At 40.3% G+C, this 17,889-nt stretch overlaps 1 protein-coding gene and 1 pseudogene across 1 annotated transcript in view; both read left to right on the top strand.

The window, feature by feature from the left end:
- The window catches only part of LOC134222825 (uncharacterized), an 88,358-nt gene that overhangs the window by 66,903 nt on the left and 3,566 nt on the right, over window positions 1-17,889 (top strand). Inside the window, exons 12-14 of the mRNA XM_062701974.1 lie at window positions 758-987; window positions 5,922-6,113; window positions 6,195-6,432. Of these exons, the coding sequence (XP_062557958.1) occupies window positions 758-987; window positions 5,922-6,113; window positions 6,195-6,432 (660 nt within the window). The remainder of the gene's footprint in view (window positions 1-757; window positions 988-5,921; window positions 6,114-6,194; window positions 6,433-17,889) is intronic.
- LOC134226125 (mitochondrial import receptor subunit TOM20 homolog) lies at window positions 5,781-6,902 on the top strand (annotated as a pseudogene).

The raw sequence follows: 17,889 nt of genomic DNA, 5'->3' as shown, positions 1-17,889 counted from the left end.
GGGAATCAGGAGACGGAAGACGAAATATTCGGAGGTTATCAATGAAGGCGAACTCAACCAGGAAGTGAAAGTGTTAAATACATCATACGAAATCAACAATACGAATTAAAGTGACAAATAACAGGCGAAGACGGATGTGCATCATACGAAACCAAAAAGGCGGATTCAACAAGGCGATTGGAGATAAGTGAATGACAAGACATTATACGAAGCTGAAAGCAAGGACATATTCAGGAGCATCATCATACATAACCGAAAGTGCAAGAAGAGATTTTAATTCAACCCCTGGAGATGATTTTGGAAGAGTTAAAGTAACACAATAATGACGGAACGAGCAGATACAAGTCGCCTCACAAAGATAAAAAACGTTAAGACGAAATTTTAGAACAATCAACAATTCAACAGTGTTCATCAATTTAACCAGACGGCCCCAAAAAGTCAATTCAAAGCAGAGGTCCTAAAACTACAGCGGAGGCGGGTCTAACACAAAGGCAACTTATCAAGTAATCAAAATTTCCAGAAGCTGAAGCCAATACACAGCGAAATTCAAAAAGCAACAACAAAGACTTCGAATCAAACACAAACAATGCGAACACCATGATAACGGTACAACATCTAAGAATCCATACATTTAAGCAGTGTGACACACGTCAATTCATCACGACTTGCTAACTAGCAACTTATCTGAACGGAAGCAGCTTAAAACTATTGAAAAAGGCACTGTAATAACGTCAAACTATTGCAATGTTCCATGCAGAAAATTATTGAAATACAACTAGAGCAGAGCTACTTCTACTCCGCTGGAGATATCACGTCAGATTTATACAAGTGGCCGGTACAACAGCAATTTTTGCACACAACAAACAATAGACATCATTTACCAAAACATCATCATGGCTTGGCCAAAACAATTTCATCGAAGATTACAAATTTAGACGGCAGTACAAAGGAACCCACACGAGAGGAGCAGCTTAAGAGGCGAAACAAGTAAGGCATCAGAAAGCACAAGACGATACGGAAGAATCAAACAGCAGACTAGGAACACACCCTGCACTCGAGATTTACAACCATCCAAGTGATCAATAACACGAATGATTATGAGGACGCAAGAGCAACACCAAGTAAAGGCGAGGCGATTCGAGAAGGCATCATCAGGTAAGAAACTCTCGAGAAAGTTTATGTGCAAATATGAGAATACTTAAAAGATTAGTAGAAAAAAAGGTCACACGACGAAAGAAAAAAGGGATATAACAGGGTGATTTGATAGATTAGAAGAACACGTAATAGATGCAGTATGGTCAGAAAACAAACAAACAAAAAAAAGTTTTTTAATAATAAAATAAGTTGATATAACACTAAGATACGGGTGAAAATAATTTTGAAATAACACAAAGAGTACGAATTAAATTAGAAGAATAATAGGGATATAATAGAAGGGATAAATTAGAAGAATAATAGGGAACATGAAAATTACTGTGGAATAATTATATATATTAACTCAGAAACGTATCAATGTATTTAAATCTTGGTCAAGAGAAGCGTTGAAGAATAACAAAAAAATGTTAGCTGAACCATATCAAAGATCCAAAAGTAAACTTTGTAAGAAATTATTATTAAAAGAATTTATAAAAACACATACAGAACGAATAACATCAAGAGATTCTAACACTAAACTCCACCGAAGGTAAAATTCAGATATGACAGATAACAGTTAATGATAGATAAACAACGGACCATTGAATGATTTTATAATTGAAAAATATATATGTTTTTGGCCTACCCTAACAAGCGAAGGATCATTTTCTTAATGAACCTTCACCTCGTTTGTGTGGGAGGAGATGAACGGCCTTGAGATCCTTCATCACTCCTCATATCAGATCACGGGATATATCGTAGGAATCTTTAAACCAAACATAGAAGAAAGCGTAAAACTTTGAGACAGACTCAGCTGACCCATTTACTTGCGATCAGCTGATCCAAAACAAATTAAAATAAACGATCGTGCATACGGAATAATATACATACAAGAGGGCAAAAAACATTGCCACTGGTGAGGGACCAACGCCCGGCGATTCACATAGGGAGCATCATATTTCAATTTTATTAGTGGCAATTATTGTACGCAGGGAAAACGTTCATTACCTTTCCCAACGTAATGGAACGACAAGTACGTTATTAAGGGTCAATGTGGCATAAAATCACTATTGACAATAGAATTCATGTTACTTTTGACCGTTTGACCGATATATTTACTCGGATTTTCCGGCGCAAACAATTGAGCATAATCTACTATATATGCTCAACTCGATGGGATGGAAGGATATGCACAGCCTTATGTGCCGACACCTTCCTAAAACAATTTTAAATACTGATGGCACTGAGATATTGTAAAAATAAGGCGGAATATATTCAATTACTCAACGCAAAATAATTTAGGCAATCAACATAAATTTAAAATGTTGCATGTAGGAATTTTTGGGTTAATTTACTTTTCATCAATTTAAAAGTTATGTGAAATATCGCATACCCTTATCACGGTTTGGCGAAACCGTCGAAAACAGCTTAGTCAGATATACTTAACTGGAGCGCGGTGGATTGACATGTTCAAACGTGCTCACATATTGGACAGTGTACGATATAGCGGTACATAGCCGCGATCGTCATTGATGATGATGCATTGGCGCAATGTATAGGACACTAAGGAAAGAATTTGTTTGGGTGAGGAGCGCGGAATAATAACTTAGCCAAAATGATAGAGACAATAAGAGTCTTCATTGAATCTACATACACGTATACAGGTGTATTGATATAAAGGGGTTTGTTGCCCCGTATGAAAAACAGAGAGAACATGATTTTGATCTTACCAATATAAACTTGAAAGGAAATATTGATATTAGGGTCTGAGTGCTTCGGAAAAGGAAGAGCCGACCCGAAGGGGTAATGATTCTTTTGGGAAAGGGAATTTAATTTAAAGCCCAGTTGAAAGAAAGAGAAAAATATTGATTGATTGATTTTAAGAGTATACTTAAAATCAAAGAGTAATACAAGCGGTAGCTGTTAATAGCTCGGCGGTATGGTGCGCTGTTTTACAAAGAACCCATGCTGGGTTCGAATACAGATGTTTAAGTGAAGGTTTTCACAACTCCGTTGGTTTAGTAGTATCATGCATTATGAAACATTTCGGGACATTTCCACGTCGTTACATATATGATGCTTTCATCCACTATCCTTTTCTCTACATGACTAATAGTTTGACCACCTAAGGTCGTGAGGAGGATCAATCAATGTCTTTTTAAGCCCATCATCAAATGGAAGCTCACGAAATGGTTTGAAATCTTTACTGACTGAATCTAGTTCCGAGACGATGATGATGCTATGCAAGGCCGTCATAAGTCCACAAAGATAGTATTAGGCGTTTTCTTGGAACATGGTTCAAAATATGTAGTTGTTAAAATAGCAGGCTCAAATTTTTAAAGATTGTTTGGTGAACGGTTCTAAACTGTGGCCCATTTTGGCTTTTCGATTCAGTTTCGACTGCTTTTACTAGATAATTTTCGAAACTTTGGACGATTATTGATATTCATCAAATTGTAATACGATATTTTAGTCTCAAAATACGTTTTCATGCAAGGTATTTATTTGAAATATAGTCAGCAATTCAAATTTTACGATAGATGTATCGTGTATACCTATACCATATACACATCAACATAATTGTATTAACACTGACTCGCGATTGAAAATTAAGATTTTGAACAAACTTTTAAAGCTTCTTTTGTTTGATGGGGACGTTACTTAAACGCTATTGATGAGAAAACTACTTCGAAACAATACCACTCACACTGAATAGTCCGAACAATATTGAAAGAGACTTCTTATAAGAACTGTTTAGATCAGGCCTTAACAGCAGACTGTAATGACGAATAGACTGATCATTTGGGAGTAAGGATTTGTAAGGGTTACCTTGCTGGACAACTAAAATTTGTAACATCAGACAACTCTAACTGGAAGAATTCAGATATCAACACGACATACTAACAAACAAATTTGTTTAACCGCCTAAATATAAGGGAAGCTCTTTGTGATTTATAATTGGAATCAAAGTTAATACATATAATCAAATATTATAACCGACATCTCTCCACAGCTTTAATATTCATCATAAAAATATCCCCAACCTGCCCATACTCCTAAGGCAGTGATATACTATCAGTATATCCCGCAAAACTTAAAACCCCCATGGGTAAAGATGTTGTGAAGCCTTATCCTTTAATCCCTGGTGTATCATGGACGATATGAATTTCAAATTCACATCGGTGACTTGGCCCCCGGCCCCCTTATACATCAATAAAATAAAATAAAATAAAATAAAAAAATTTTACGTGTGAGCATTTGTTTTGGTACTTCGACAAATTTGCACGGTAGTCTATTCTTCGGTGAGAAAAGCAATATGCTTAGCTTAAATTGGGAAAGGCAACACTAGCGCCACCCTGAGAGAGAGAAGACAGCTTGCTTTATTGTACTTCCAGTTGAAAACCGAAGTGAGCTCTCGCGACAATCGAGTTTTCTCCCGTTTCCCGTTTCCTCCCGTGCGCATCATGGCGCACGGCGGTGGCATAGATGCGCACTAGTCGCGATGCAGTTGCGACATCAGGAAATAAGGAAAAACTCAATCGTCGCGAGAGCTCACTTCGGTTTTCAACTGGAAGCACAATATTTACGTTTATCCTAATGTCACCGCGATCCAGTCACTGCGATCCGGAAAAGTTAACACAGCGATGCAACTTCAAATGGTAGTAACCAAAATTATTTATTTGACAATTTGTGTTCCCAATTTTTTTTATATCTGCTACAGTATTTAAATTGTACCCGTAATTATCCATGTGAATGATCCCGTATCATGAGAAATCGGTTTTGTTCTTCATTAGGAAGTTCATAATCATTAAAAACAGGCGCCACCCTGAGAGAGAGAAGCTCACTGACAGATCGTTTATTTACTATGTCTTCTTCTTCTTTATTTGTGTGGAAACCGTGGAAACTCAACAAATCAAAGTAACATTTCATAACGTCGGAATCAACATTTTTCACTCCAAAATAAACTTGTTCGAATTAGCTGTTACTTGAATGTAATGAACAGCTCCTTGTTTCGCACCGTTTGTCTATCATCAACACCGGCCGGCACTGTGTTGGTTACTTGCTCCCGCTGAACCATCTGCCCGTTGCAGGTTCAGTCCGGGCATGGATATGTAATGTAAATTCGCGTATCTTTATATTGCCGATTTCACCAATTTGAAGAGTTATGTGTAGATTGTGATCTGCCCGCTTCTTTTTCTCACACGCACTCTCATTTCGGGTTGATCGATTTTTGTTACTGAAATTTACCCAATTATAACCCATTACTCGTTAGTCACATGTAAGCGTGTACACTAAATCGATTCCCGCCATGATTTGACGTCTATTTGTTTTCAGATTGAGCACTCACACACAAATATTATACACGGAAAATCAAACTTTTTTGGGTGTATTGAGTGTGAGAAAAAGATGACTGTGAGAAAAAAAATCTCGCAAAACTCTTATGAAGTGCAAAAAGCGCAATACAATACCGACAATAGAGGTAATAAACTATAGAGGAAGATTGTCGCTGTCGTCACTGGCGAAACATCTTTGCTGGCGAGGATAGGGCACTAAATCAGGAACTAATAACCGGGACCAGACACTCGGGATTTTCCCGTGTTGCGTTCAAGTTTCAATCGGTGTGTAGGAGTCCTAGGTATACAACTGAAAAGACACTAACCAGATGCTGTCAGTCATCATTTTCCGCATGATTATTTTTCCGTGCACGCATAACTGACAGCATCGATGTTTTGTTTTTGTTTTTTTGTCTGCTCTGATCATAAATAAGTTCTGTTAAAATTATAAAGTGAGATGAACTTGATGGTTCTTATAGTTCCTGCTAGTGCCACCGTGAAGCTAATCGTTGAGATGGAGATTAGTAAAACTACCATCGGGATTGCAGCCGGCGTGACCGGAACGCTGTTCCTGGGCTACTGCATCTACTTCGATCACAAGCGCCGCAAAGATCCGGACTTCAAAAAGAAGCTGCGAGTGAGGCGGTTAGAAGTTCATTTCGTGAAGAAAAACAGGAAAATTTCTTCGCTTTTCGACCTCTCTCTCGTTCGGAATTAACGTGCTAGTGCCACCGTGAAGCTCGGGTCCGGAATCGTTGAGATGGAGATTAGTAAAACTACTATCGAGATTGCAGCCGACGTGGCCGGAACGCTGTTCCTGGGCTACTGCATCTACTTCAATCACAAGCGCCGCAAAGATCCGGACTTCAAAAAGAAGCTGCGAGAGAGGAGGAAAGCGACGAAGGCTGTTTCGGCTGCTGGAGGGCCACGGACGACGATGCCCAACATGGCAGACCATGAAGAAGTGCAAGATTTTTCCTCCAGGAAATTCAGACGGGCGAGGCCCTCATCTCTTCCGGTGACATCGAGAACGGTGTCGAGCATCTGGCTAACGCAGTGATCGTCTGCGGCCAACCGGCACAGCTTCTCCAAGTCCTTCAACAGACCTTGCCATCCCAAGTGTTCACACTACTGATCAATCGTATGCGTCAGTAAGGCGGCGGACAGGGCGGAAGCGATAGCGAGAGGGCCAGATTGCAAGAAATGAACGACGATCTGGAATAGCTTGGAGTGTTATAGAATTCATAGTAGTAGCAACAGACGGAGACTGGAGATACCAAATACAAACAGAGAAATCCTAGAGTACAGCTTCGTCTGCGGTTATCGCCCACGCAGTTTGATGTATCGAATCACACAATAATTATAGAAAGAAGTAAACTAAATCCTACATATGTTACAAGAAGCTTCTCGAAAGAAAGACACTGTTCAGCTGTCCGTGATTTGTTTTCTGCACCGCGTTCAAGTTTTGGCATGACAAGCGGAATCACTATCCCGTAATCCACATTGTTCGAACTAAAGTGTACTAGGTATGAATGAACATATAAATATTCATATATAAGTAGAAATCCATCTGAATTGGTCTATAGAATTGAACTGACTTATTTCTTTATAATTTTCAATTTCTTTTCGGGATTCCGAAGAGAATGCTTTCGGGAATTATTTTCGAAATCCGAAGGGAATCCTTCTGGAGTCCCGCAGCGAATTATTTCGGAATCACGCAGCAAATCCGTCTGGAATTCCGCAGGGAGTCTTACTGAGATTCCGCGAAGAATCATTCTGGGATTCCGCAGGCAGTCCTTCCGATATTCCATAAGGGATCCCGCAGGGAATCCTTCCGAGATTCTCATGGAATCCTTCCAAAACTGCAAGGAAACCTTCCGAGATTCTGCTAAAAATCCTTCCGAGATTCGGGAGGAAATCCTGCGGAGATTCTGCAGTCCATCCTTCCGAGATTCTGCAGTCCATCCTTCCGAGATTCTGCAGGAAATCCTTCAGAGATTCTGCGCGGAATATTTCCTATTTTTCCTATCTATCCTTCCTGGCTTATCCAGGGAATCCTTCCGAGATCCTGGTAGGTTATTTGGTTGGTTGGATGCTTGACTGATTGATTGATTGGTTGGTCGGCTGATTAGTTGATTAGTTGTTTTGTTGGATGCTTGAATGGTTGATTGGTTGGTTGCTTATTTGGTTGATTAGCTTGTTTTGTTGATTTGGTTGATTAGTTTGTTGTTTGATTGGTAGCTTGCTTGATTGGTTGGTTGCTGGATTAGTTAATTGATTGATGGTTGGTTACTTATTTGGTTGATTGGTTGCTTTACTTGATTGATTGGTTGTGGTTATTTAGTTGATTGGTTGCTTGATTGGTTGGTCGTCAACTTAATTGATAAGTTGTTTAGTTGATTGGTTAATTAGTTGGTTGGTTGCTTGATTGGTTGGTTGGTTGCTCAATTAGTTGGTTGGTTGCTTGATTGCTTGGTTGATTATTTGGTTGATTGCTGCTTGATTTGTTAGTTGGTAGTATGGTTGATTGGTTGGTTGCTTGACAGGTTGATTAGTTGATTGGTTGATTAGTTGGTTGGTTGCTTGATTGCTTGGTAGATGGTAGCTTGTTTGACTAGTTGGTTACTTGATTGGTCGGTTGATTATTTGGTTGGCTGCTGCTTGATTTGTTAGTTGGTAGTATGGTATGATTGATTGGTTGGTTGCTTGACAGGTTGATTGATTGGTTAGTAGGCTGGTTAGTTGATTAGTTGTTTTGTTGGCTGCTTGGTAAGTTAATTGCTGGATTGGTTGGTTATTTAGTTGATTGGTGATTGGTTGGTTGCTTGATTGGTTGATTAGCTGGTTGGTTGATTGGTAGCTTGCTTGAATTGTTGGTTGCTTGATTGTTGGTTGGTTGCTTGACTGGTTGATTGGTTGGTTGCTTGATTGGTTAGTCGGCTGGTTAGTTGATTAGTTGTTTTGTTGGATGCTTGAATGGTTGATTGGTTGGTTGCTTTATTTGGTTGATTAGCTTGTTAATTGATTGGTTGATTAGTTTGTTGTTTGATTGGTATCTTGCTTGATTGGTTGGTTGCTGGATTAGTTAATTGATTGATGGTTGGTTACTTATTTGGTTGATTGGTTGCTTTACTTGATTGATTGGTTGTGGTTATTTAGTTGATTGGTTGGTCGTCTCGTTAATTGATAAGTTGTTTAGTTGATTGGTTGCTTGATTGGTTGTTTGGTTGCTTGATTGGTTGGTTGGTTGGTTGCTTAATTAGTTGGTTGGTTGCTTGATTGCTTGGTTGATTATTTGGTTGATTGCTGCTTGATTTGTTAGTTGGTAGTATGGTTGATTGGTTGGTTGCTTGACAGGTTGATTGATTGGTTAGTAAATTAGTTGTTTTGTTGGCTGCTTGGTAAGTTGATTGCTGGATTGGTTATTTGGTTGATTGGTTGCTTGATTGGTTGATTAGCTGGTTGGTTGTTTGATTGCTTGGTTGATTGGTAGCTTGCTTGAATTGTTGGTCGCTTGATTGTTGGTTGGTTGCTTGACTGGTTGATTGGTTGGTTGCTTGATTGGTTAGTCGGCTGGTTAGTTGATTAGTTGTTTTGTTGGCTGCTTGGTTGATTGGTTAATAAGTTGATTGGTAGCTTGCTTGAATGGTTGGTTGTTTGATTAGTTACTTGATTGATTCGTTGGTTATTTGGTTAGTTGGTTGCTGCTTGATTTGTTAGTTGGAAGAATGGTTGATTGGTTGGTTGCTTTTTTTATTGATTCCTTGATTGGTTGGTAATTTGGTTGATTGGTTGCTTGACTGGTTGATTGATTGTTTGGTCGGCTTGTTAGTTCATATGTTGTTTTGTTGGTTGCTTGATTGGTTGAATGATTGCTTGGATGATTGGTAGCTTGCTTTAAAGGTTGATTATTTGATTGATTGATGCTTGATTCGTTAGTTGGTAGAATGGTTGATTGGTTGGTTGATTGCTTGATTGGTTATTTATTTGGTTGACTGGTTGCTTGACTAGTTGATTCATTGGTTGCTTGATTGGTTGGTCGGCTGGATAGTTGACATGTTGTTTTGTTGGTTGCTTGGTGGTTGATTAGTTGGTTGGTTGGTTAGTTGTTTGATTGCTTGGTGGATTGGTAGCTTACTTGATTGGTTGGTTGCTGCTTGATTTGTTAGTTGGTAGTATGGTTGATTGGTTGGTTGCTTGATTGTTGGTTGGTTACTTCATTGTTGGTTGGTTGGTTGACTGGTTGATTGGTTGGTTGCTTGTTGGTTAGTTGATTGGTTGTTTTGTTGATTGCTTGGTTGATTGGTTAATAAGTTGATTGCTAGATTGCTTGATTGGTTAGTTGATTGATTGGTTAGTTATTTGGTTGATGGGTTGGTTGGTCGGGGGCAGCAGGGACTTTGTCCAAGGGCTTGACGATCCCTCCCCAGGCCATCTGCGAGTTGTGGCGTATGCCTAGGATGTGGTGGGGTTTGACAGTAGACCCTGTTTAACTTCTATAAAAAGCTGCGTGTATCCGCAAGTAGGCTCCGCCAAAGCGACCGTGTGCCGCTCAAAGCGCACAAGCCCAAGTCCTGGTGTTAGGTGGGACGCTAAACAGCCCTGACACGACGGCCCTCCGACGAGACAGGAGTTTTGCGCTGGCTCAATAAGCCGCCTTTAAAAACAACTATTACGAACGACATAGAAGATAATACGACTCGATACAATCGGCAACGACCTAGGCGAAGAAAAAAGGATCACGATTGGAAGCTTGGAACATGGAACTGCAAGCCGCTAGGCTTCGCAGGTTGCGACAGGATAATCTACGATGAATTACATCCCCGCAACTTCGACGTCGTAGCGCTGCAGGAAATCTGCTGGACAGGGTTGGTTGGTTGCTGCTTGATTTGTTAGTTGGTAGAATGATTGATTGGTTGGTTGCTTCATTGTTGGTTGATTGATTGATTGTTTGGTAATTTGATTGATTGGTTGCTTTACTGGTTGATTGGCTGGTCGGCTGGTTAGTTGATATGTTGTTTTGTTGGTTGCTTGATTAGTTGATTTGTTGCTTGATTGATTGGTAGCTTGCTTGAATGGCTGATAGCTGGATTAGTTGGTTGGTAGCTTAATTGGTTGGTTATTTGGTTGATGGGTTGCTTTACCGTTTGATTGAATGGTTGGTCGGCTGATTGGTTGATTAGTAGTATTTTGGTTTCTTGATTGGTTGATTAGTTGATTGATTGATTGGTTGGTTGTTGCTTGATTTGTTAGTTGGTAGAACTGTTGATTAGTTGGTTCGTTGATAGTTGGCTGGTTGCTTCATTGCTTGTTGGTTGCTTGGTTGGTTATTTAGTTGATTGGTTGGCTTGATTGGATAATCCAGCAATCAGCCATTCAAGCAAGCTACCAATCAATCAAGCAACGACTCAACTAATCAACCAACCAAGCAACCCACAAAACAACATATCAACTAACCAGCCGACGAGCCAATCAACCAAGCAACCAAATTACCAACCAATCAATCAATCAACCAACAATGAAGCAACCAACCAATCAACCATTATACCGACTAACAAATCAAGCAGCAACCAACCAACCCATCAACCAAATAACTAACCAATCAATCAACTAACCATTCAAGCAAGCTACCAATCAACTTATTAACCAATCAACCAAGCAACCAACCAAACAACTAATCAACTAACCAGCTGACTAACCAATCAACCAGTAAAGCAACCAACCAACAATCAAGCAACCATTAACCAACAATTCAAGCAAGCTACCAATCAACCAAGCAATCAAGCAACCAACCAGCTAATCAACCAATCAAGCAACCAATCAAACAACCAATCAACTAAATAACCACAACCAATCAATCAAGTAAAGCAACCAATCAACCAAATAAGTAACCAACCACCAATCAATCAACTAATCCAGCAACCAACCAATTAAGCAAGCTACCAATCAACCAACTAACTAATCAACCAATCAACCAACAAGCTAATCAACCAAATAAGCAACCAACCAATCAACCATTCAAACAACCAACAAAACAACTAACCAAAACAATCAACCAGTAAAGCAAACAATCAACCAAATAACCAACCAATTAAGCAACCAATCAACTAATCCAGCAGTCAGCCATTCAGGCAAGCTACCAATCAACCAAGCAATCAAGCAACCAACTAATCATCAACCAAGCAAACATTGAAGCAACCAACAAAACAACATATGAACTAACCAGCCGACCAACCAATCAAGCAACTAATCAATCAACCAGTCAAGCAACCAATCAACCAAATAACCTGATTAGTTGGTAAGATTGAGAACCAATCAACAATCAAGCAACCAACCAACCAATCAACCATTCTACCAACTAACAAATCAAGCAGCAACCAATCAACCGTTCAACCAAATAACTAACCAATCAATCAACCAACCAATCAAGCAATCTACCAATCAACCAATCAATTATCCAACCTACGAACTAATCAAGCAAGCAACAGTCGAGTCAAGTACGAGACACTGAATACGACCACATAGTTGTGGTCGAAATACGTATCTGCAAAGATATCAAAATAATTGGTGGAATTAAATGGAGAGTCCTAAACTCGTCTTAGACGGTTGAACAAAACAGTATCAACTAACCAGCCGACCAACCAATCAATCAACCAGGCAAGCAACCAATCAATCAAATAACCTGATTGGTTGGTTGGATTGGCAACCAACCAACAATCAATTGATTGATTATTTGTTTGGTTTCTTGTTTGGTTGATTAGTTGATTGATTGATTGATTGGTAGGTTATGCTTGATTTGTTAGTTGGTAGAAATGTTGATTAGTTGGTTCCTTGATAGTTGGCTGGTTGCTTAATTGGTTGGTTGGTTGCTTCATTGTTTGTTGGTTGGTTGCTTCATTGTTTGTTGGTTGCTTGGTTGGTTATTTAGTTGATTGGTTGCTTGATTGGCTAATCCAGCAATCAGCCATTCAAGCAAGCTACCAATCAATCAAGCAACGAATCAACTTATCAACCAACCAAGCAACCATTGAAGCAACGAACAAAACAACATATCAACTAACCAGCCGACCAGCCAATCAAGCAACCAAACAATCAACCAGTCAAGCAACCAATCAACCAAATTACCAACCAATCAATCAATCAACCAACAATGAAGAAACCATCCAATCAAACATTCTACCAACTAACAAATCAAGCAGCAACCAACCAACCCATCAACCAAATAACTAATCAATCAAGCAACCTAGCAATCAACTTAATAACCAATCAACCAAGAAACCAACAAAACAACTAATCAACTAACCAGCCGACCAACAATCAATCAACCAGTCAACCAAACAACAATAAAGCAACCAACCAACTATAAACCATTCAACAATTCTACCAACTAACAAATCAAGCAAACAACCAACTAATCTACCAATCAAGTCATCAACAAATCAACTAATCAACCCATCAAGCAACCGACCAATAATCAACTAACCAACTAATCAACCAATCAACTAATCAATCAACCAATCAAGCACGCAATCAACTGAATAATCAACTAGTCAACGATTCCAGCAACCAACCAATCAAGCAAGCCAACAATCAACTAATCAAGCAACCAACTAATCAGCCATTCAAGCAACCAACAAAACAACTAATCAACTAACCAGCCGACCAACCAATCAATCAACCAGTCAAACAACCAATCAACCAAATAACCAACCAATCAAGCAACCAACCAACTATGAAGCAACCAACCATTCAACAGTTCTACCAACTAACAAATCAAGCAGCAACCAACCAAATAATCATTCTACTAACCAACAATCAACCAACCAACCAATCAAGCAACCAATCAACTAAATAACCAATCAATCAACCAACAAACAATAAAGCAACCAAACAACCAATTAAGCAACCAACCAACTATCAAGGAACTAACTAATCAACAATTCTACCTACTAACAAATCAAGCAACAACTAACCAATCAACTAATCAATCAATCAATCAACTAATCAACCAATCAAGAAACTAACAAAACAACCAATCAACCAACCAGCCGACCAACCATTCAATCAAACGGTTAAAGCAACCCATCAACCAAATAATCAACCAACTAATCTAGCAATCACCCATTCAAGTAAGCTACCAATCAATCAAGCAACGAATCAACTAATCAACCAACCAAGCAACTAACAAAACAACATGTCAACTAACCAGCCGACAAACCAATCAAGCAAGCAATCAACCAACCAATCAATTATTCTACCATCTAACAAATCAAGCAGCAATCAATCAAATAACCAACCATTCAAGCAAACTACCAATCAACCAAGCAATCAAGCAACCCACCATTCAAGCAAGCTACCAATCAACCAAACAATCATTCAACCAACCAACTAATCAACCATTCGAGCAACCATCAAAACAACATATGAACTAACGAGCCGACCAACCAATCAACCAAATTACCAACCAATCAAGTAATCAATAAACAAAAAAGAAACCAACCAATCAACCATTCTTCCAACTAACAAATCAAGCAACAACCAACTAACCAAATAACCAACGAATCAATCAACTAACTAATCAAACAACCAACCATTCAAGCAAGCTACCAATCAACTTATTAACCAACCAACCAATAAGCAATTGTAGCAATCAACTAAATAACCAATCAATCAACCAACAAACAATGAAGCAACCAACAAATAATGAGCAAACAACCAACCAACTAGGTATTAAACTGATCCAAAATTATTTATCAGATCGCTCACTGCAGGTAAACTATTCGAATTCTAAATATTTAGGACTTCTGCTAGATCTTAAATTAACTTTACTTTTAAAAATCACATTGAAGGCCTTCAAGCCAAATGTAACAAATATATTAAGTGATCCACTTATAAACAGAAAGTCAAAACTTTGGCTTAAGAACAAACTTTTGATTTACAAACAAATTTTTAGACCAGCCATGTTGTATGCTGTGCCAATATGGACTAGTTTCTGCAATACAAGAAAGAAGGCACTTCAGAGGATTGTTCCTCCTCGGACCACCACGATTACCAGATGGTCTTCCTTCAGTCCCTCCTCGGTGAGGTTGTGACATGTTCGTTTCAACAATTCTGTCGAAAAATCGCATGGCGGGAATGAGTAGAGCACATCGGTTGCTTCCGTTTCTTTATTGAGTAAGGATATAACGCCGGTCGCTTCTTTCTGCTTCAGGTAGGACACGAGATTACGCAGTGGACGCGTCTGAACGCTGGCATCATCCGACGATGCTACCGATGACGTCGATCCCAGCAGGCCGAGGAAGATTGCGTGCGACGATGACGTCGATATGCGCTTCTGCAGATCTTCCAACTTGGGTTGATCGAGGCGTAGTCGCTGAGTAATACGAAGGTGGTGTTTACCTTCCTCGTCCTTCATCAGGCTGTCCACTATTTCGTGGTCTCCGTCCGTTAGGTGCAACTTGGCGGGGAATAGTGTTCAAAATCAGCGCCCCTTACCAGAATGTGGTAGATTTCCGTGCCACTTCTGGTAACGTTCTTGCATTCGATAACACGCCATTCATACAAGAAGACGAATCAGAATCAGCCGGACTGCGTCGCCTCGGTGAACGGGAGCTAGATCTATCGATTCCTGGTTCACGAACGACGGCGTGAATCATATTTGCCATCGACTCCTGATCGACGCCATTCATCATTGTCCCCGTGGTGCGGTGGGCCATCACGATAAAACCACCACGTCCGCGGAATCCTCCACGGCCGCGGAACGGTCTTCCACTTCCACCATAGCCGTACGATGAATTTTCCTCGTATGATGCACCGCCTTCCGGATATTCGTAGTCGGGGCCGCGACGATACTCACCACCTTCCTCAAAACCTCCACTGCTCTTTGAGAACGAAGGTGTTGTTCCGTTATCAGCAAAATCGATACGAAGGATACGAAACGGAACACATCGGTGGCGGGAATGAATTCCAGCAGGCGCGTGGTGAATTCATCACAGGCGAAATTTGAAGCTGCCGGTACGAGAACGTTGGCTTTGGGTTGTAGTTTCCAAATTTGTAAAACTGCCTCTACGATAGTTGAAGTTTTTCCAGTACCGGGTGGTCCAAACAATATGTACGGAGCAGGGAACGAAGTCCGATTCACGATATTTCGCACAGCAGACAGCTGCTCGTGATTTGTTGCGACATATTTGTTGAACCATTGAAAACTGTAAAACGCACTGTATTGCATCATTTGAGTTCAAACATTTTGTAACAAAACTCACCTCTCGTATATGATCTTCTTTTCCATCGGTGGCTTAGGGAACAATGTTTTTCAAAGTCAATTTCCTTCACCAAAGATAGGACATAGTATTCCAGCTGAAATAAGAGCCGACTGCATTCAAACACAATCGTGTAGGTTGGAGACGGTTCAAGAATGGTGTTTACATGAATCAACATGTAATCTGGATTGATCTCATGGATAGTTTCTAGAAAGCTACGGGGTTCGAACTCGCTGGGAATGATCATCCTTACCGTGCAGTCATCATTCAAAAGGGTGGGTGCCGTTTGAAATTGATCGATCTACAAATCGAATATAAAAGCATATAAAAATAAAATAAAATTGGATTGTAAAAATAATACGCTTGTTTTTACATACCGACAAACGATAATACTTCTCTGAAATACCGGGCACTAGTCTAGCTTCATCGATTTTGTACTTAGTATATTCCATTTGAATATCAAAGTCCTCTATCTGGTTCAGTACAGTTAAATATTTAATATAGTTCCCCTTATTCAAGGCCTCTTCCTTGAATTTAGCCAACTGATCCAGCAGTTGCTTCGCGCCATCAAATTTAGATTTCGTTGAAAAGTCGTGCTTATACAACTGTTTGATCAACATCGGTACCGGATACTGATTCAACGGCGGACAATGAATCGTTGGTTTCTTCAAAATTAGCTGCTCTTTCACGAAATGACTCAACACGGTCACTTGCAGGTGGTAAAGTTCCAATATTTCTGTCTTTGAGTCCGCCAGTCCAACCAATATCAGTCCGTTGCTTCTATCCAGCTCCGAAAGCAGGCAACTGTCGAAGCAAAACTTTGAAACCGTACCCCAAGGAAGGCGCATCTCGCTTTCAATCAGCATCTTCATGTGACCGTCTGCCAGGTGGATGTAGGCCATGCTGAGTCGCAACACCGAATGGGGTGATACGTTCCGCACGTACACCAACGTTCTGGCGTAATCGGGACGGTAGTCCAAACGCACGGCGAAACTCGGTTCCTTCAGAATGTAGTCATCAACCTGACGAATGAAACCAAATATGCGCCCGTGTTTCGTCATGTGTTTGGCGAAACGGTCGTCATCTTTGCACTGTAACCAGACTTGGTAGAGCTTCCAAAGCCAGATCCAGGGTTCTCTCATACCCTTCGGTAATATCATCACTCCCAATCGAAGCAGCTCTTAAGCGGCCTCCAGCAACGCCCCGCAAAACACCACCACGAAGATGGAAAACATCTCCCATTTGGGCTTCCTGCATCTGGCTGACCTGGATCATCAGTTTGGCTGCCGGATGTTCGACATCCCTGATGGTGCCCGCATAGGAAGTGACGAACTGCTTCTCGATGTGATTGATGATCATTTTGTTCATTCCGAGCGCACCTTACAGGCGTATATGTTCCGGTATACTGCTCCTCTCGGCCTGAATAAGCCTACGGGAAAAAACACTCACGTGAGTCATCGCCATCCGTCCGGAAAAAATAACCAATTTGGACTCGAATCCACCTTCGGATCCAGCAATTTATACTTACACGAGCGCCTTCCTTTAACATGGAAGCAAATCCAAGTGCTTTCGGGACGTGAAGGGCCATTTTCTAATCATGAGCTCCTGCTCAGCTTGCTTTGGGATTCGTCAAAAATTAGTTGCTTGCGCTTCATTGCTAGTGTGGAGGCTTGCATTTTCCGGGTTTTGCACGCCTCGCTCGCTGTTTCCCATCTAATTTTGGTTGCTCTTTACATCAACTTTGACGACGCCGATCCTTTTGATAGACTGGAAAACTCGGGTCATCTTCCTATCCGGAGTTCTAACGGAACCAGATTCACCAGCGGTGGCATTCTTGTTCCGAGTAATCGCACTAAACTCACCCGCCGCTACACGCTTTCTCGTGTTGAAATACGCAGCAACTGTCTACTGAGAAATGTTTGCTATTTAAAATCTAAACATTTAAAACTAAAACTGCCACACAAATTGAAGGCAAAAGAAATTGATGGAATATGTTGATGGACAGAAAACAGAAAAAAACGTAAATAAAACGTATTTTGGATTGAGGTTAAAGTTCTGTCAAAACTCACAGCAAAAAAGTCTACACTTACCAAAACACTTTCAAATAAATTTACCGAAAAGTGAGTAAAATACACTAGCGCCTCTGGCGGTGCTGGTCTCGT

This window comes from Armigeres subalbatus, chromosome 3 (genome assembly GCF_024139115.2).
Source record: "Armigeres subalbatus isolate Guangzhou_Male chromosome 3, GZ_Asu_2, whole genome shotgun sequence".
NCBI lineage: Eukaryota > Metazoa > Arthropoda > Insecta > Diptera > Culicidae > Armigeres > Armigeres subalbatus.
This window is presented reverse-complemented; position numbering and strand designations above follow the sequence as displayed.